At 41.9% G+C, this 21,210-nt stretch overlaps 1 protein-coding gene across 1 annotated transcript in view; it reads left to right on the top strand.

Annotated features, from left to right (window-relative positions):
• csmd3b (CUB and Sushi multiple domains 3b) overlaps positions 1 to 21,210 on the top strand; it is a 2,345,756-nt gene that overhangs the window by 1,915,600 nt on the left and 408,946 nt on the right. Inside the window, exons 25-26 of the mRNA XM_063066157.1 lie at positions 6,048 to 6,174; positions 11,038 to 11,240. Coding sequence (XP_062922227.1) covers positions 6,048 to 6,174; positions 11,038 to 11,240 — 330 coding nt within the window. The remainder of the gene's footprint in view (positions 1 to 6,047; positions 6,175 to 11,037; positions 11,241 to 21,210) is intronic.

Genomic DNA, 21,210 nt, shown 5'->3' with positions numbered 1-21,210 from the left:
ATGTTTTAAGGTCACTATTTTACAAACAGATGATAATAAATTGGCATTTTACCGGAATAAATATACAGACATTAGAGTTTTGGTTCTTAATCCAGCAAAGAAAATCAATGTTAATTAAACAAAGGGAAAGGTTGCTTGGGGTAGAGGGGAGTGTTCCAAAAATACAATGCGTAACTGCAGTGCATTTTTTTCCAGCAATCTGAAACAAAAAATCGATTATACCGTACTGTGCAAAACTCTAAGGTACAGTACATATGTATAGCTAGGGTGCCTCAGACTTTTTTTTTGCACAGTACTGTAGTAATTTTATGTATTGTACTGTACCGCTGCTGCAAAAAACAAATTTCATGACATATGTGAGTGATGACAAACCTGATTCTGATATATAGACCACAAGATACAGGAGCAGGATTTGGCCATTTGGCCCATCGAGTCTGGTCTGCCAGTTCATCACGGCAGATCCATTTTGTGGGTCGCTATTGTGGACTGGGAGTGAGAAGGGACAAGGCAAAGGGGAATCATTGCAGGGAAAAGGGAAGGGAGAGGGAAATCATGGTTGGGCAAAGGGGAAGGGAGAGGGGGTAAGAAGCGGGAAGCACCAGAGAGACATTCACTAATGATCAATAAAGAAGTTGTTTGGAATCAAATGACTTTGCCTTGTGTTCCAGGGCTGGGTGTGACTCTACACCCTCACCCTGGCAATCCTCTGCTACCTGTCCCACAGCCCTCCCGTGGCACTCCACCCTTGTTACTTCCAACATCCTTTGCCTCCTGCCTGATTTACAAACTCATTCTCCGTTCCATGTTGACAAATGCAGTACTGTGCAAAAGTCTTAGGCACCCAAGCTATAGCTATATCAATCTTCTGAAGAGTATTACCTCACACTTTTCTAGATTTTACTCCATAAACTTCATAAATTAACTCCATGAACACCACAAATGTGCCTAAGGTTTTTGCACATGGACTGCATGTCAGAGCTTTCCCATTAAATTGTTACAGAAATGTGTCGGCTTGAATCCATACATTAGCACTCCATAAGTGCTAAAGGTTGCAAAGGTAAGGCAGGCTTTGTTAAAAAATAAAAGTGTTGTGCAATGCTTTTGTAAAATAAATTGCACAACATTGTAATCAAATGTGTACTATGTGTTCCGTAGCTCTATGATAGATTCATTACTTGTGGAGACTAGTGCAGAGCTTGAACAGCAGATGAAACACCATCGCAAACATTTTCTTGGTTCCAAAAGGGCAGTTGACATCAATTGAAAACTCATCAGATGAATAATGCAGTGCTTTTATTGGCCTAGAATACCCCTGTTTGTCCCTTAATATAATGGTTTGTGGTCTGTTTCTGACCCCGACCTGAGGATCTGAACAACTGGTGACGACAGTTAAAGCTTCACAGGCTGAGAAAGGAGAGGGTTTGCACCTCGTTTTGTCAGTTATTGGCAGAAGCCTGCTTAAAGGTAGCCTACCCATTCCCCTAAGCAGGTGGATGTGAATTGCATGTGTGAGAAGCTTGTCACGGAAACATTGAGAGGCGAGCGAAGGAACGTACAGTTCATTATGCCAGATCAGTGGGAAAGTTCAGAATTGGGTTTAATATCACAAGTATATTACGTGAAATTTGTTGTCTCTGCAGCAGCAGTACAATGAAATATATCATAATAGAAAAAAAACTGAATTTCGATAATTATACTGTATATATATATATATATATAGAGTGCAAAAATAGAAATAAAAAGGTAGTGAGATGGTGCTCATAGGTTCAATATCCATTCAGAAATCGGATGGCAGAGGAGACAAAGCTGTTCCTGAATCATTGTGTGTGTGCTTCAGGCTTCTGTGCCTCCTCCTTGATGGTAGCAATGAGAACAAGACGTGTTCTGGGTGATGGGGGTCCTTAATGATGGATGCCGCTTTACTGAGGCACCACTCCTTGAAGGTGTCCTGTATACTACAAAGGCTAGTGCCCATGATGGTGCTGACTTTGTTTACAACTCTCTGCAATTAAAGGAAATTATCTACATATTAAAATATTACAATTTTCACTAACAAAGCAAATCTGTATTTGCAAATGACTAAATAACATTTGCCAATTTGATATGCCACTGTAATTAGATTAGAATTATTTTTGATTTTCACTTATTTTAAAATACTTCTTTTGTATACTACTCAGATTTAATATTTTTAGAATAGTGTTTGCTTTTTCTCTTTGACATGTTGCGTTTAGTAACACACATTTGTTCTAACTAGATTAAAAATAACGTTTAATTAAAAAAAGGATTTTCAGGATCTGGGCTATGCCAGCATGCCCAGCAATTATTGTCCTTATTTAATTGTTCTTGAGAAGGTGGTGGTCTTCTGCCTCTGGAGACCTTCCAGTGATGGTTCTCCCACAGTGCTGCTGGGTGAGAAGTCCTATGATTTAGACTCAGTGTTGATAAAAGACTGGAGGTACATTTCAAAACAATGAAGACGTGTAAAATGATGTAGCATCATGTCCTGGTTCTGTGAATCCACGAATCCATTGGGGAAGGGAGTCCGCTGGAGGCCTGGAGGTGGTCTGTCCTGTCGTTGGAGGGCTGTCAGTGTGGGTGGGTGGGAGGGAAGGAAGGGGCTTGTTATTCTGTGCTGTTCTTTATTTTTATTGAGATACAGTGTGAATAGGCCCATCCGGCCGCACCATCGAGCAGCCCCCAATTTAATCCTAGCCTAACAGGGTTACCATATGAGGAACGTCAGGCAGCTCTTGGGCTGTATTCCCTGGAGTTCAGGAGAATGAGGGGTGATCTCATAGAAACATTCTGAATGTTAAAAGGCCTGAACAGATTAGATACTGTATGACAAAGTTATTTCCCATGGTAGGGGATTTTAGGACAAGAGGGCACGACTTCAGGATTGAAAGACGTCCTTTTAGAACTGAGATTTGTTATCAGGAGTGGCTGTGGAGGCCAAGTCATTGGGTGGATTTAAGGCAGAGATAGATAGGTTCTTGATTAGCCAGGGCATCAAAGGGTATGGGGTGAAAGCAGGGGAGTGGGGATGACTGGAAGAATTGGATCAGCCCATGATTGAATGGTAGAGCAGACTTGATGGGCCGAATGGCCTACTTCTGCTCCAATATCTTATTGTCTAACCACAGGACTATTTATAATGACCAATTAACCTACTGTCTGGTAGGCAATCGCGGGGAGAACATACAAACTCCTTCTGGACAGTGGCAGAAATTGAACCCGGGTCACTAACCACTATGCTGCCATGCTGCCAACTGTCGTTGTTGTTGCTTGTGTTGTTCTGTTGAACACGGTGGACATGCTCTGTTGGCACTGGAATATGTGATGCAGGCTGCACCCAGCACGTCCTTAGCTTTTGTTGTTAAGTCAAGTTACGCATCTCACTGTGTGTTTTGATGCTCACATGATAAATAAATTAATCTGAAAATGAGTGAGTGGAACTGCAGCCGTGTGCCTCCTGCCCTGCCATTCTCACTGGTGAAAGTGATCTTGGAATACGCTGGCAAGTCACAGCAGTGCCCTTTACAGGCGGTGTTCATGACCATTTCCCACCAGGGAAGGTGAAAATGAATTTAGAATTCAGTAGCTGGGGTGCATGTCAGAGAAGTGGGCTGCTTTGTCTTGCATAATTTTGAATTTCTTGAGAATTGTTGGATTGTGAAAATGTCACTAAATCCATGACCACAATATTCTTTAGCCAGAGGGTGGTGAATCCGTGCAATTCATTGCCACAAGCAGCTCTGGAGGCCAGGTAACTGAGTGCATTTAAGGTTGGTAGATTCTTGATTGGTCAGGGCAGGAAGGGATATGTGGAGAAGGCAGAAGATTGGGGGTGGGAGGGAAAATGCATCAGCCATAATGAAATGGTAGAGCAGACTCAACGGGACAAATTCTGCTCCTGTATCTTACGGTCTTGGTCTCAGATAGAGAGTACTATGTTCTGTATTTACTATTTAAGTAAAATTTGAGTTATATACATATATATATATTTGATTATGCATTCTTGTTCATTTCACGTTACGACTTACATGTATAAATATGCGAATTGCACACATCGTCACACTACCATGTGATACGTGTATGCCTTGCTTTAAATAAGCACGAAGTTAGCCTCACGCTTCAGACTTCCATGTCTCCCTTTAAATTAGTTTAATGTTTTAAAGGTACAAAAATTAACATACATATTTCTTTGCACTCCTTCCCGGTGCCTTGTAAAGAGGCAGGGTCATGGGGTAGCAGAAGGCGAGTCACTTGCTGTAGGGTGTCCACTCTCTTTTCCTGTATTCAGTGTAAATACAGTACACTCAGTCACCACTTTATTAGGTACACCTATTTTAGGCATCTGTTAGTCTTGCGAGACCATGGATCTGCACTTGGAAAGTCTTCACTCTCCAGGGCGCAGGCCTGGGCAAGGTTGTATGGAAGACCGGCAGTTGCCCATGCTGCAAGTCTCCCCTCTTCACGACACCGATGTTGTCCAAGGGAAGGGCAAGGGCCGATTCAGCTTGGCACCTGTGTCGTCGCAGAGCACGTGCTCAAGGACACAACACGCTGCCTCGGCTGGGGCTCGAACTCACGACCTTCAGATCGCTAGTCGAATGCCTTAACCACCTGACCACGTGCCCACACTGGTACACCTGTACACTGGCACATTAATGCAAATACCTAATCAGCCAATCATGTGGCAACAACTCAATACATAAAGGAATGTCGACATGGTCAAGAGGCTCAGTTGCTTAGACCAAACATCAGAATGGGGAAGAAATGTGATGTAAGTGGCCTTGACCGTGGTGCCAAATGGGGTGGTTTGAGCATCTCAGAAACTGCTGACTTCCTGGGATTTTCAAACAGAGCAGTCTCTAGAGTTTTCAGAAAATGGTACAGAAAATGAAAAAAAAAACATTCAGTGAGTAGCAGTTCTGTGGGTAAAAATATGAGAGTGGTCAGAGGAGAATAGCCAGACTGGTTCAAACTGACAGGAAGGTGACAAATTGGCGCCATGGCATGTAGCTGTTAGCGTAATGCTACTACAGCTCAGGGCGTCAGATTTCGGGGTTCAATCCCGGCGTCCTCTGTAAGGATTCTCTGTACTTGGGTTTTCCCTGGGTGATCTGGTTACCTTCCTCATTCCAAGCACATTGCGGGTAGTTTAATTGGTCATTGCAAATTTTCCCGTGATTAGGTTAAGGTTAAATCAGGGTTGTCGAGGATGGCTGGGCCATGTGGCTCGAAAAGGCTGGAAAGGCCTATTCCTCACTGTATTTCTAAATAAACAAAAAACAGGTTTTGCAACAGTTGCATGCAGAAGAGCACCTCTGAATGTACAACATAACCAGGGAGATGACTAGGCAGTAAGAAGCTGTCAGTTTCAGTATGCATTGAATTAAGCAGCAAGATTTTGTTCTCAGTCTTATCCAGCTTTATACTGAACAAAAATAGTACTACGTGCAGATGGCATAAGGGGGCATAGTTTTAAAGTGCTTGGAAATAAGTACCGAGGAGATGTCAGGGGTAAGTTCTTTTGCACAGAGAGTGGTGGGTGCATGGATTGCACTGCTGGTGGCTGTGGTGGAAGCAGATACGATAGGGTCTTTTAAGAGCCTCTTGGATAGGTACATGGAGCTTAGAAAAATAGAGGGCTCTGCACTAGAGAAATTCTAGGCAGTTTCTAGAGTAGGTTACATGGTTGGCACAACATTGTGGGCTGAAGGGCCTGTAATGTGCTCTAAATTTCTATGTTCTATCGAATCTTGGAGTGGGTAGGCTACAGCAGCAGAAGACCGTGAACATACTTGGTCCCTTCTGTGCCTAACAAAATGGCTGCTGAATGTATATTTAGCTGTCCCTGTTATCTTTCTGCTCAATGGTCACCCTCCAGGATAGTGATGGGGGGAGTCTTGGTGACTATAAAGCCATGGACTATTAAACCAAAATAGATTCAAACCTTTTATTTTAAACAAGGCAAAACTGTGAACATTGAATGTGCAAAAACATTTGCCAAACATTTATTCTGTTTTATATTTTCTGATTAGCCGAATGTGGAGGCCAATTCAAAGGTGAATCATCAGGAAGAATCCTATCCCCAGGATATCCTTTCCCATATGACAATAATCTTCGTTGCATCTGGACAATCGAAGTGGATCCAGGCAATATCATCAGGTACTATAACTGTCTTATTTTACGTATTCTGCAGTTAATATTGTGTTCTTCAATAAGCAGAGTGATTAAACCACACATTAATTGAAAGATTAGGCCTTAGGAGCACCTCACTCACCTCAACTCTGAACTGATTGCACAAGCTACAGACTGCCTTTCAAAGACTCTATAACTTATTCTCAGTATTATGATTTTTACTTGCACAATTTTGCACATTTGTCAGTCTTTGTTTATGTACAGTTTTTCATAAATTCTATGGTATTTCTTTATTCTCCTTTAAATGCCTCCAAGAAAAGGAATCTCAGAGAACTATACGGTGACGTATACATACTATGATAAACAAATTTTACTTTGTTGTGGACTTTCTGCTCTGCAGTTTGTGAACCAGATCAGGAGAATATGGGACAGTGCAGAATGCAAAACATAAAAACATAAGAAATAGAGCAAGAGTAGGCCATCTGGCCTGTCGAGCCTGATCTGCCCTTCAATAAGATTGTGGCTGATCTGGCCATGGACTCATCTCCACCTACCTGCCTTTTCCCCATAATCTTTAATTCCCCTACTATGCAAAAATCTATCCAACCTTGTTTTCAATATATTTTCTGAGGTAGCCTCCACTGCTTCATTGGGCAGAGAATTCCACAGAAAAGATGGCTTGATTCAAGTACATTGCCACTTTTGTTCTACTCTACACTCTCTTGTTACTGTGAACAGAGCAAACGCCTCAGTGATGTTTAGGTTTGTCTCCTTTACTGATGACAGATCATCTCGCCCTACCTGTTTGGCTGCTGCTGTACCATTTTTTTATATCAAAATTAATTTTATTAATAATAAAATACTATTTGCAGGAATGCCTTCTGTTCTTACATTCGTAGTCCATGTATTGCGAGTGTTGGATTACGTCCATTAGAACCAATAGGACTGTTGCCACTCATGCATCAGTTCCTGGAGTGATACACCACTACAGTATCCTCACCCATCCCGGTCCCTCTCTGTGCAGTAATGGAAGAACCCTGTCAGGTAGTTGTCCTTGGCAGAGCCCTTGCAGTGGCTGTGCCAAGTTTCAGTGTGTCACTTAGCACGTCCTCCTGCAGCCTGGAATGTGCCAATCAGCAGCATTCCGCTATGGATATCTCACTGTGCTGGCAGAACGACAAGCTTTGGGCACCAAAGGGCGTCTTTTATCGGGTTGATGAACTGCCAGCAGTACTCGATGTCCAGCTCTGCGTGTGTGTCCCTGGAAACAGCCCGTAGCTCAAAGAGCGCTCTGTCATGCAGCTGCTTGGGATGAGCCATGGTGCAGGACCTTGTGCCTTTCTCCGCACCCTCTTCGCAAACCTACTTCATTGTTTGCGGTTTCCGGGATTAGCTTCAGTTAGAGAATGCTTGATAGCCGCTGTTTCTCTTTAATGTTGCACCAATTACTTTAACCAGGGCAGACCAGTTTTTACTGGTGCTGGTCTCTCATGTCATTGGTTCTCTGCAATAGCAATCAAGCAAAGGACAATTACTACTGGCTGGATGATGCACTGTCATACCGTGGTGCCTCATTTCAATGACTGGATGAGAATTATCTGATGATCGTGGCTGTTTTCAGCATTCTCCAATTCTGCCCCTTTTGGTTCTTGTGCTTCCATTATTTAAAACAAAATCACACTTTTATACGTCATTTTATGCTTTTTGATATTAATCTGAAAATCTTATTGTACAAGTGAAAACCTGTGACAATATCTGAGGCAACATCTCTGAAACATTTGAGTTATAAATGCTTTTCTGTGTACACAAATAGATTTGTATACAATTATTTAACACAGATTTGTGAAATTCTTTGGCCACTTCCTGGTAGCCAAATCTGATAATTCTGATTCTCATTCCCGTTCTGACAATCCATTGCCTCCTCTTGTGCCAAGATGAGACCACCCTCAGGATGGAAGACCAACACTTTACTATCTGGGTAGCCTCCAATATGATGGCAAGAATATCGATTTCTCCTTCCAGTAAACAAAATTCTCACTACTTCCTCTATTTCCCTCTATGGCCTTTTACCTCTTCTCACCTGCCTATTATTTCCCATATGTCCCCTCCTCCTTCCCTTTCTCCTCTGGCCCACTCTCCTCTCCTATCAGATTCTTTCTCCTTAAACCCTTGACCTTTCAACCCACCTGGCTTCACCTATCATCTTCCAGCTAGCCTCCTTCCCCTCCCCCAACCTTTTTATTCTGGCACCCTCCCCTTCCTTCTCGGTATCGGTCATGGCCTGAAAGGTCGACTATCTATTCACTTCCAAAGATGCTGCCTGAACTGCTAAATTCCTCCAGCATTTTGTGTGTATTGCTTTAGATTTGGTTGGCAGAATCTTCCCACTTTCTAATTTTACATCTATTCAATGGCTCATACCAGGGGGTATGATCTTGAGGTAATTGAGAGGAAAGTATAGGGGGTATGTCAGAGATACATATTTTTTGTACAGCAAGTGGTGGGTATGTGGAATGCACGGCCGGGGTGTTGGTAGAGGCAGATACATTGGGGACATTTTAGAAACTCTTAGATAGACACATGGATAATAGAAAAATGGAGGGTTACATGAGAGGGAAGGGTTAGTTTGATTTTATAACAGGTTAAGAGGATGGCACAACATTATGGGCCAAAGAGCCTATACTGTGTTGTAGTGTTCTACAGCATGTTCTATGGCTTGTAGTTGTAGTAGTTGTCTGGCACAGGAGTGTAACACTATTATATCGCCAGAAATAACTGATCGGGGTTCGCTTCCTACCATTGTCGGTAAGATGTACAGTTAGTGCTAGGGTTAGTGAATGCTATGTAGGTGCTAGAAGCGTGGTAACGTGTGAGGACTGCCCACAGCACAATGCTCGGACTGTGTTGGTCATCGATGCAAAATAACATGTTTTACTGCATATTTCAATATATTTGTGATAAACAAAGCTAAACTTTTTCTTCCAAGTTGCATTGCGGAAAGTTAAAATGGACTGATATTGTCAAAGGCTGGAAACAGTATTGACAGACTACTTTTCCAGTTAAGCAACGATGTAGCCTAAAAAGGCTGAACCATAATAGACTTCATTAATAAACTCCATGCAGTGCAGGTTATTATTAGCACAACTGAGTTCACTGAACACAGTTTTTAAATTTAAAAGCACAGTATTATGACAGATGAAAAATGGAATGAAGATGCGAGAATTATTCAATTCTAGACACCAGAGAAACAGAGTTAACCCTTCAAATTACAAACAAAAGAAAATCTGCAGATGCTAGAATTCCAAGCAACACACACACACACACACACACAATGCTTGAGGATCCTCAGAATGGAAGACCCCAACGCCTTACATTCTATCTGGGTAGCCTCCAATATGATGGCAAGAAAATTACAGTTGACATGCCTGGCCTGCTGAGTTCCTCCAGCATTTTGTGTGGGTTGCTAACACTTCAAATTGATGACTTTTGGATTGGGGTATAGATTTATTATCTTTCTTTTGCTTGTTTGTATTTTTATATAATCACCTATATGGTGATTATATAAAAACTTGAACATAAATGAAAAAAATAGAAATAACATCATCTAAAATATAAAAGCAAGGATGTAATGTTGATGCTTTATATTGGATTATTTTGAGCAGTTTTGGCCCCTTATCAAAGAAGGGATGTGCTGACATGGAGAAGCTTCAAAAGACATTCAAGTAAATGATTCCGGGATTGAAAGGCTTGTCACATGAAAAGTGTTTGATGGCTCTGGGCCTCTGCCCACTGAGATTTAGAAAAATGAGGGATGACCTCATTGAAACCCAGCGAATGTTGAAAGGTCACGATAGAGTAGATATGGAGAGGATGATTCCTGTGGTGGGGATGTCAAAGACCAGAGGACACAGCCTCAGAATAGAGGGGTATCCATTTAGGATGAAGTTGAGGAGGAATTTCTTTAGCCAAAGAGTGCTGAATCTGTGGAATTCATTGCCACAGGCAGCTGTGGACACCAAGTCATTGGGTATATTTAAGGCACAGGTTGATAGGTTCTTGATTATTCAGGGCATGAAGGCAGGAGAGATGGCAGGAAATTGGGGCTGAGAGGGAAAATGGATGAGGCATGATGAACAGACAGAGAGATTTGATGAGCCAAATTGCCTAATTCTGCTCCTATATCTTGTGGTCTATATATATATTTAATTGTTCAGTGAATTTTCCAGTAATTACTACTAAAGTTACTTCTCTATTTTTCTAGAAAGTTCTTAGTTATCTGTAGCAGGTGTCATGCTGCATGAATCTGTCGATTTTACAGGTTAATTGTTATCACTGAAATTTTTCTTATCTTTAGACTGACCATGAGATAACTACAACTGTTTTATCATTCTCCTCATCTTTACTTTATTTTCTCAACTTCCTCTTGTAACATTTCATAAATCCCACCTTGTAGTTTATTTCTTGAGCCACTTCCCTCTGTTTCATTGGTTTGAGACACTTCCATAGTCCTGTTTGGCTGTAACTGTGCCCATTTTATTTGTTATGATTCAAAACCAAGTTGATATATTAATATGAAATGGCTTTTCATATCTATGGTGCCAAAAGTCTCTGTGAATATGCAAGTGAGTGTCTTTGGTATCAGAATGGCATTTTACTCTGTGTGACATCACTGAGCCCTGGCAACACTGAGGTCACTGTGAATCCAAAGGAAAGTTGTCATAGCCTGCACTTTTGCCTTGTGAATCTAGATTAACAACAAGATTAACAACTAGATTGTTAACCTAGTTGTCTCAATCTTGCTATTATCCACATTGCATAGTTCATTAAATATTGTGTCACTGTCAGAGACACAGGTTGCAATAATAATTATTACTTCTCTTTATTTTACAGTCTTCAGTTTATTGCGTTTGATACAGAGGCATCTCATGACATTTTACGTGTGTGGGATGGAGTTCCTGAGAACGAGATGCTTCTGAAAGAAGTCAGCGGATCTCTTATTCCTGACAATATCCACAGCACACTCAATGTTATCACCATCCATTTTGATACTGACTTCTTCATCAGTAAATCAGGATTTGCTGTCCAGTTCTCAAGTGAGTATCAGATTATCTCTGTGTACATTACATTTCAATATAATGAGGAACGGATAAATATGCATGTCTTCAGTGGAAATGGTTAGAATATAGAACGTAGATCATTAGAGCACGGTACAGGTTCTTTGGTGCACCATGTTGTTCCGAACATGTAACCTACTCCAAGACCAATCTAACACTTTCCTCCTACAGAGACCCCCATTTTTCTTTCACCCACATGCCTGTCTATTGTGTATTGTTATCTGAATCCATCTATCTATGAACGGAGATGAGGAGGAGTTTCTTTTGCCAGAGAGTGGTGAATCTGTGGAATTCATCGCCACAGATGGCTGTAGAGGCCAAATCACTGGGTATATTTAAGGGAAATGTTGATAGTTTTTTGATTCGTCAAAGCATGAAGGGATACGTGGAGAAGGCAGGAGATTGAGGTGAGAGGGAAATGGTCCAGCCATGATGAAATGACAGAGCAGACTCAATGGGCCAAATGGCCTAATTCTGCTTCTATAACTTATGGTTTTATGGTCTTAACTGTGCTGCTCCTGCAAGCATGTTTTCATTGTACATGTGTTGTACCTCACTAATTTTGAGCATGTGAAATAAACTTGCGATGTATAATTATGCTGTGATGGAAATACGTCCAAATCAGGTAAATAAATATTAATAAATAGGAAACTAACAATTTCTGATAATTAAATTGATGTGAGTATTGCAAGTTCAAGTTGTAGATCTACTTATCATTATTCTTGCAATATCTAAGCAACTGAACTGGATGTTTGGATGACGATTTAAGCACCGGGCCAGATTGGAAAGGTCAAGGTGTCGGCCTGAGGCGAGGGATGGGCTGGTTCAGCTCACTGCTCGTTTACTTGTCTCTGTGCTGAGCTATATGTCTCGGACTCTCAGTTCAGAATGCTATTTGCTTACAGTTATTACATGCATGTTTTTTTTTTGCACTTTGGGGTGTTTGGTGGTCTTTTTTTTATGGATTGTCTTGGGTTTCTTTGTTTCGCGTCTGTCTGTTAGGAGACAAATCTCAAGATTGTATAACGTACACATACTTGGATAATAAATGTACTTTGAACATTAAGTAGCAATAGGAAGTTTCAGCTTCCAAACAATCGCAAAGAAGAAAAGAGCAATGCAGAGAATCAAGTACCTAAACACAAGAGATTATGCAGATGCGGGAAAACTTGACCAACACACACAAAATGCTGGAGGAAGTCAGCAAGTAGATGGGGACCAACTGCTGACATTTCAGTTTGAGATGCTTCATCAGGAGTTCTGTTGAAAGGTTCCAAAACATCAACTGTTTATTCAACCCCCCAGATGCTGTCTGACATGCTGGGTTTCTCCAACATTGGCGCCAGTTATAGAAGATATGGCGACCACCAAGCTTTCTGTTACGTGATACTGGTCTTTCAATCTGCTGAAATAGGATATTTTCTAACAATTCTTTTTTTTTAATAATATTAATCATATATGCCAAAGTGAGAAGGCATAGCCAGTTAAGACTGAGATAAGAGGATGATAGATACAAGTAAGAATCAAAGTATAATTCTGTAAGTACAATTTATCAGCAAAAACAAAAAGCCAATTAATGCCACAATAAAACAAAAAAACTGAAAATATAATGGATTCCAGTTAATTGGGTCCTTGGTTATTCGGGCAACCACTTATTTGAGACAACTTTTAAAGAACAAAGGCTAATTAGCTGGTATCCCCTTGGTTCTTTGCGATAGTCTGCTGCTTAATTGGGGCAAGAAACTGTTGCCAAAACAATTTCTAACTAGCATCAGTTGCGTGCACTTGTGTGTCCATTAGACATAACACTGTGCTTCAAGTGAACAGTTTTTAAATAGTATCGGTTGCATGTGTTTGTGTTCAAAAAGCAGTGATTTTTGTCACTGATAGTTTGTGAGAAATAAATTGTATGACAATTCGGAACTGCTTGGCTTGAAGATGCCAGAAGCAGCCGGGAGTGAAAACGAAATGACTTCACTGCTTCAACAAGTTAGAAACTACGAAGAAATTGAAGGTATTGAAAATCATCTTGAATGTTACAATGAAAATGATGGTTTGAAGGATGCAATTCTCGACAGCTTTGTATGAAAACAGAATGTTATCTACACTAGGTGTTTGCACTGAATTTGTTCATTTAGAGTCAAAAGAGCACAATGCAGATGAATTCATCCATCGATAAGTATGACACAGTTTTATAGTACTGCAGTAGTATTGGTAGTGTTCTCATTTGTTCTATACTTCAATTAAATACATATTTTTAACTCAATTTATCTCTTTTATACCTTTTTAACTATATCCATGAAACTTCAGCTAATTGGGTTATCTGCTTAATTGGCACAAAAAGTACTGGTCCAGATAACTGGAATCCACTGTATTGAAAATGCTCAGCATTTATGGAGTGAGAAACAGAGATAATATTTCAAATTAATTACACGTTATCAGAACCTGAATTGTTAAACTGTTTCTCTCTCACATGTCTACCAAGTATTTATAACTTTTGTTTGTATTTCAAGCTTTTAGCAGTGTTAGCATTTTTGCTTACTGTTAAGGTGGTGTCCATATTGGATTGATGTTATTCCCAAAGCGATGATATTGATATGTCTTCTTTATTATTTCAATTGAACTTATGTTTTCCTGACATTGTGAAGTTTTGATTCCAAAGACTTAATTGGTATCAGTTGAACTGCTCAGGACTGTCATTTTTCATAGTTAAATTAGTCCAGTTTATTTCAAAACTACTCTCTTCTTGCAAAGAAAGGAGCCACCAGGACAGTCACAGAGTCTGTTGAGTGAGCCTCCAGATGGCTTTGGATCAAGAGGTGTGACTCATTGACCAATGCTGCTGGGACACAAGCCGGGTCTGATCAACCCTGGCTAGGTCGCCTGGGCTGGCGTGTCTGATGTTGAAAGACCTGAATCACCCGTTGACCCCAGGTTACATCACTGATGATGTGTCCCATTGCATCCTGGGATGTTTCTCAGCGTCAAATAATTTTTACTTGATCAATTTTATAAAGATTTTTTCAAATTCTATTTATGTGGAGTGTGACGAAAAACCAAGTTATCAGAAGATTGAGGCTGATGAGAGAGATAAGAGAGACAAAAGGGAGAAGCGTTAAAAATGTTAATGAGAGACGAGACAGATTAACGAAAAGAGACACAGTTCCGAGTATTGACAGACCGATTGCTTTGAACCTGAACTGTTTGAAGTTTGATGGACAGGTGATACCCCAGCAGGGGGATAAAAGGAACAGGTTCGCTAAGGCAAGACAGACACCACGAGATCATGAGATAATGAGACCCTGGAAGTGCAGTGTGCCCCCACAAGTTGGTGCGAGTTTGGAGGTCTGATCACGGGACCGACCATAGACGCACAGGGTGTAAAGGTACGATCGACGGGAACCTGGTGTGTGTGTCCGCCCTTGCCTGGGTGCCAGGTTCACCGCGGAAGAACGATCGTATCCGGAAGGGAGAGGTCATAGTTGGTGACCTCAGAAGACATTAAAAGGGCTTGCGCCGAAAGCTAACTGCGAGGGACATCAAAGGTCTGTGAATCGAAATCTGCATTCGCTCTCTCTCTCTCCAACGGCACAACAGCGATTACTGCGAACTGTACTCAGCTGAACTGAACTCTGCGTCACTTGAGACTGATCATTTTACCCCTAGACTGCGATAGAGCTTGATTGATTCCTATTATCCTAGTTCTGTGTACATGTGTGTTTTATCATTGCTAACCTGTTGCATTTATATCCTTGCTATTAGAATACTGTTACTTATTTCTTTAATAAAACTTTCTTAGTTCCAGTAATCCAGACTCCAACTAAGTGGTCCATTTCTGCTGGTTTGGCAACCCAGTTATGGGGTACGTAACATAAGAAACATGATATATTATGACTATTAGCAAGCTCTTATATTTTTTAATGCAAACATCTGGAAAAACGCACATAATAGTTGTCTTGAGTCCTTAATTGTAAATTGTGATACAGGTAAATCAGTGTAAGGAGTGGTGCCGTGTGTTTGCATCAGTCCTATAGATGGAATAGAACCTGATGCATAATACAAAATTAAATATTGCAAACGGTCTTCTGGTCTCTCTGCAGATTTATATACAAGATCTCATGTTTGGTCATTTCAAAGGCTGACTTAGCTATAGAAAGTGATAGCTCCCAATATGCATCCTTTAAAACAATATATGTTCTAGGCACCATCCTCCTATTCAACACACTGGGGGAAACAAAAAATCTCTTTAATTTGCTTGCTCTGCATACAGCTCTAGTTCGGGCATATTAATTGGTGCGCAAAATACCAGTGCATTGCACTTAATGCACTTTTTGCCAGATTTCACTTCTTTCGGCCGGAATTTTACATGTCACATATGTTTCGAGTACTAAAAGAGGGTTACTTCCAATTTCTAAGCAGTAGTTACTTAATTGTAGTTCATCGCTAGGCGGTGTGGCTCAAAGGCCAGAGGGCCTATTCCGTGCTGTATCTCAATAAATAAATAAATACAAACACAATAAAGTCTGCAGATACTGGAAATCCAAAGCAACACGTACGAAAATGCTGAAGGAACTCAGCAGGTCAGACAATATTAATGGAACTGAATAGATAGACATCGTTTTCATCCTGAAGAAGGGTCTAACCCCAAAATATCGACTATCTATTCATTTCCGTTGATGCTGCCTGGGTGCTGAGTTCCTCCAGCAATGTTTGTGTGTTGCAATAAACCAATATAATTGCAAAGAACAGCACATGATATCCTACCAATCATAAAATACAGTCTGTATTTTCTGTATTGCAAAGTAACAATTCTGGATAAATTAATTATGGTTTCAAACACTGTCAATATAAAGGATTATTATCCTTAGAGTGACTAATCTTAATCATTTATTTGAAGCCTTTTGTCACGCTTGGCTGTTTCCTTAATGTCATCAACTGTTTTTCAATTAATCTGCTAGATATTTTGCAGTTTTTAATGTCATCCTGTTCTGTGACTCAGTTCCCTTCATCGTGTGAAGCATGGCATTCATTAGTGCATCTCCAGACTTTACTTTCTCCACACATCCACCACTTGGCCACTGTCACTGATTTTTGAAATCTTAATGCATCATTGTAAGCAGGTGTTGCATTTTTTCCAGGATCAGAATCAGTTTTAGTATAACTGTTTAGTACAACTTGTTTTCTTGCTTTTGTAACAGCAGTACAGGAGAAGTACAGTAACAGCAGTTCGTCAGGTCACTGGTCTGAGTGCTGCTGGTATCATGTAACCCAGTACTACCTGTCGCATGGTCGGGTGGTCGGTGACTAAACCGGCTCCCCCACCAGGCTTGCCTGCCGAGGAGGGTGGCTAGACACCCTGCAGGATGAAAAACAAGACCTGTCAAAGGGCGGATGAACCCTCTCATAGGGTCAACGGCCATCTAGCAAACACGTGCCGTGAAGCGCGGAAAGGGCATCCCTTGCATCGAAGCTTGGTCCGGCTATTCACTGCAACAGAACTTCCCCCAGCCGTCTTCAACCCCATCATGCCACTGGATCCGGGAGGAGATGTTGAGAGGGTGGGTCTGGACCTGCGCAGCCCCCTACTCACCTAAAATCCATCCACGCACACGCTGTTCCTTTCTGAGGAGTGGGGTATCCTCAACACACACATATCAAACCCCACTAACTGACTGGAAGGAACCATCATCATCCTATGGGATGGATAGCCAGAGGTAGAACAGCGGTACAGTGCAATACATTATAATAAAAAGCTACAAATTATAATAATAAATTAGTTATACAGTACTATGCAAAGTCTTAGGCCAAGACTTTTGAATAGTTCTGCATTTTTCAAAGTGGAGTGGAGAGTGAGTTCATAAATCTGGTGGGAGCAACGGATGTTGGGAATGGTGAGGGTGGAGCACCGTGGGAGGGGTGTGGAACAGATGACAGAGAAGGAGTGCCGGGGGTGGGGGTGGTGGTGGTTGAGGTGCAGACACACCCAGCCCTGAGACACCGGGCAAAGCCATTAGATTCAAAACAGTTGATTTATTGATCATTGCAGAATGTCTATCTGGTGCTTCCTGGGGCCTCCCCTATCTTTTTCCCTTTTCTCTTTTCCCAACAACGATTCCCCCTCCTCCCCCCAACCCCTTTCCCACACTCAGTCCACAACGAAGTACTCACATATGTCATGGAACTAGTTATTTTTTTGCGGTAGCAGTACAGTTCAATACATAAAATACAAAGGACTGTGTGTATCCTTTGTTTCACGGAATCCTGGTTAACCCCTTCTGTACCAGATGCAGCGATTCATATAGACGGGTTTACTATACACCATCAGGATAGATCTATAGAGTCTCTCAAAAACAGAGATGGAGGAGTATGCCTCATGATCAACTCTTCTTGGTGCCTAAATATATCAGTGCTGTCCCAATTCTGCTCACCAGACCTGGAATAGCTAGCAGTAAAGTGCTGTCCATTTTACATACCACGGGAGATTTCCAGGATCATTTTGGTAACGGTATACATTCCACCTTAGGCCAATGTCAATCAGGCTTTAGATGACCTGAGTAATGGAATCAACATGCAAGAAACAGCACACCCTAATGCTTTCACCATCATCCTGGGAGATTTTAACCAGGCCAGTCTGAAAAAAATCACCCAACAATTACCATCAACAGATTACTTGCAATACCAGAGGAAACAACACACTGGACCACTGTTACACCACCATCAAGAATGCCTACCGTGCTATTCCACCCCCTCACTTCGGGAAGTCTGATCACCTGGCTGTACTTCTACTCCCTGAGTATAGGCAGAGACTGAAGACTGCAGCACCAGCAGTGAGGACCAAGAAGGTATGGACAAGGGAAGCACAGGAGCGCCTACAGGACTGCTTTGAATTGGTGGACTGGACTGTATTCAGAGATTCATCTTCGAATCTGGATGAGTATGCTGCAGTTGTTACTGACTTCATTAAAACCTGTGTGGATGAGTGTGTGTCTACAAAGACATACTGTACATTCCCAAACCAAAAGCCATGGATGAACCAGGAGGTACGTCGTCTGCTGAAGGCCAGATCTGTGGCATTCAAGTTTGGCAACCCAGGCCTGTACCAGAAAACCAGGTGTGATTTGCAGAGGGCTTTTTCAAGGGCAAAGAGACAATTTCGAACGAAGCAACATACATCAAAGTTGCTGGTGAACGCAGCAGGCCAGGCAGCATCTATAGGAAGAGGCTTTGTTTGCGTTTAAATTTCGAACGAAGTTGGAGGAGACATCAGATGTACGACAACTCTGGCAGGGTTTGCAAGACGTTACCCAATAGCATGAAATGCTTCGCTACCGGATGAACTCAATGTCTTCTATGCCCACTTTGAAAGGGAGAATATAACTACAAGTGTGAAGATCCCTGCTGTACCTGGTGACCCTGTGTCTCAGAGGCCTATGTTGCGCTGTTTTTAAAGAGGGTGAACCCTCGTAAGGCGAAGGTCCCAATGCAGTACCTGGTAAGGCTCTGAAAACTTGTGTCAACCAACTGGCGGGAGTAATCAAGGACATTTTCAACCTGTCACTTCTATGGGCGGAGGATCCCACTGCTTCAAAAACACAACATTTATACCAGTGCCTAAGTAGAATAATGTGAGCTGCCGTAATGTCTATTGCCCGGTAGCACTCACATCTACAGTGATGAAATGCTTTGAGAGGTTGGTCATGACTAGACTGAACTCCTGCCTCAGCAAGGAACTGGACCCACTGCAATTTGCCTATCGCCACAATAGATCAACGGCAGATGCAATCTCAATGGCTCTTCACACGGCCTTAGACCACCTGGACAACACAAACACCTACGTCAGGATGCTGTTCATCGACTACAGCTCAGCATTTAATACCATCATTCCCACAATCCTGATTGAGAAGTTGCAGAACCTGGGCCTCTGTACCTCCCTCTGCAATTGGATTGACTTCCTAACTGGAAGACCACAATCTGTGTGGATTGGTGATAACATATCCTCCTTGCTGATGATCAATACTGGTGCACCTCAGGGGTCTGTGCTTAGCCCACTGCTTTACTCTCTCTATACCTATGACTGTGTGGCTAGGCATAGCTCACATACCATCTATAAATTTGCTGTTGATACAACCATTGTTGGTAGAATCTCAGATGGAGACGAGAGGGCGTACAGGAGTGAGATATGCCAACAGGTGGAGTGGTGTCGCAGCAACAACCTGGCACTCAACGTCAGTAAGATGAAGAGCTGAAACATAAAATAATCTGCAGATGCTGGGGGCAAAGCAACACTCACAACACACTAGAGGAACTCAGCAGGTCGGGCAGCATCCGTGGAAACGATCAGTCGACATTTCAGGCTGGAACCCTTCATCAGGACTGTAGGGGGAAGGGGCAGAGGCCCCATTAAGAAGGTGGGGGGAGGGTGGGTAGGAGAAGGCTGGTAGGTTCCAGGTGAAAAACCAGCGAGGGGAAAGATAAAGGGGTGGGGAAAGATAAAGTGGTTGGAGAAGGGAGGCAGGGAGGTGATAGGCAGGAAAGGTGAAGAAAGAATAGGGGAAAACACAATGGATAGTAGAAGGAGGCGGAACCATGAGGAAGGTGATAGGCAGCTGGGGGAGGGGGCAGAGTGATATAGGAATAGGGGAAAGGATGGGGAGGGAATTACCGGAAGTTTGAGAATTCTATGTTCATACCAAGGGGCTGGAGATGAAAGAGCTGATTGTGGACTTCAGGAAGGGTAAGAAGAAGGAACACATACCAATCCTCATAGACAGATCAGAAGTGGAGAGAGTGAGCAGTTTCAAGTTCCTGTGTGTCAAGATCTCTGAGGACCTAACCTGGTCCCAACATATTGATGCAGTTATAAAGAAGGCAAGACAGCGACTATACTTCATTAGGAGTTTGAAGAGATTTGGTATGTCAACAAATACACTCAAAAACCTCTGTAGATGAACTGTGGAGAACATTCTGATGGGCTGCATCACTGTCTGGTATGGGAGGCTACTCCACAGGATTGAAAGAAGCTGCAGAGGTTTGTAAATTTAGTCGGCTCCATCTTGGGTACTAGCCTACAAAGTACCCAAGACGTCTTCAAGCAGCGGTGTCTCAGAAAGGCAGCGTCCATTATTAAGGACCTCCAGCACCCAGGGCATGCCCTTTTCTCACTGTTACCATCAGGTAGGAGGTACAGAAGCCGGAAGGCACACACTCAGTGATTCACGAACAAATTCTTCCCCTCTGCCATCCGTTTCTTAATTGGACATTGAACCCATGAACACTACTCACGTTTTAGATATATAATTATTCCTGTTTATTGCACGATTTCAATCTATTCAATATATGTATACTGTAAATTTATTTATTTTTTATTATTATCTTCTTTTATATTTTGCACTGCATTGAACTGCTTCTGCTAAGTTAACAAATTTCATGACACATGCCGATGATCAATTACGGTAAGTATATACAGTACATGTATATTAAATCGTTAAATTATAATAGTGCAAAAACAGAAATAATAAAATAGTGAGGTTGTGTTCGTGGGTTCATTGTCCATTCAGAAATCTAATGGCAGAGAGGAAGAAGCTGTTTCTGAAATGTTGAGTGTGTGTCATGAGGCTCTTGTACAAGCTCCTTGATGGTACCAAATGAGAAGGAGGCACGTCCTAAGCGATGGGGGTCCTTAGTGATGGATTTGCATGACAAAGTACAGTTGGTTGTTCATATACAACTATTTTTGTTGGGGATTGAGATGTAGGTACAGTAGCTGTTCTTCCTATAATACTGTATGGAATCAGAATCAGGTTTATTATCACTGGTATGTCATATAATTGATTGTTTTTAGGCAACAGCTAAATACCTGAATACCTGACACCTTGCGAGGGCTCACCCTCCTGAAAGATTTTCTAACTTCAACCTCTGTAGGATCACCAGATGCTGCAAGGATTCACAC

The sequence above is a fragment of the Mobula hypostoma genome, chromosome 1, assembly GCF_963921235.1.
Source record: "Mobula hypostoma chromosome 1, sMobHyp1.1, whole genome shotgun sequence".
NCBI classification, from domain to species: domain Eukaryota; kingdom Metazoa; phylum Chordata; class Chondrichthyes; order Myliobatiformes; family Myliobatidae; genus Mobula; species Mobula hypostoma.
This window is presented reverse-complemented; position numbering and strand designations above follow the sequence as displayed.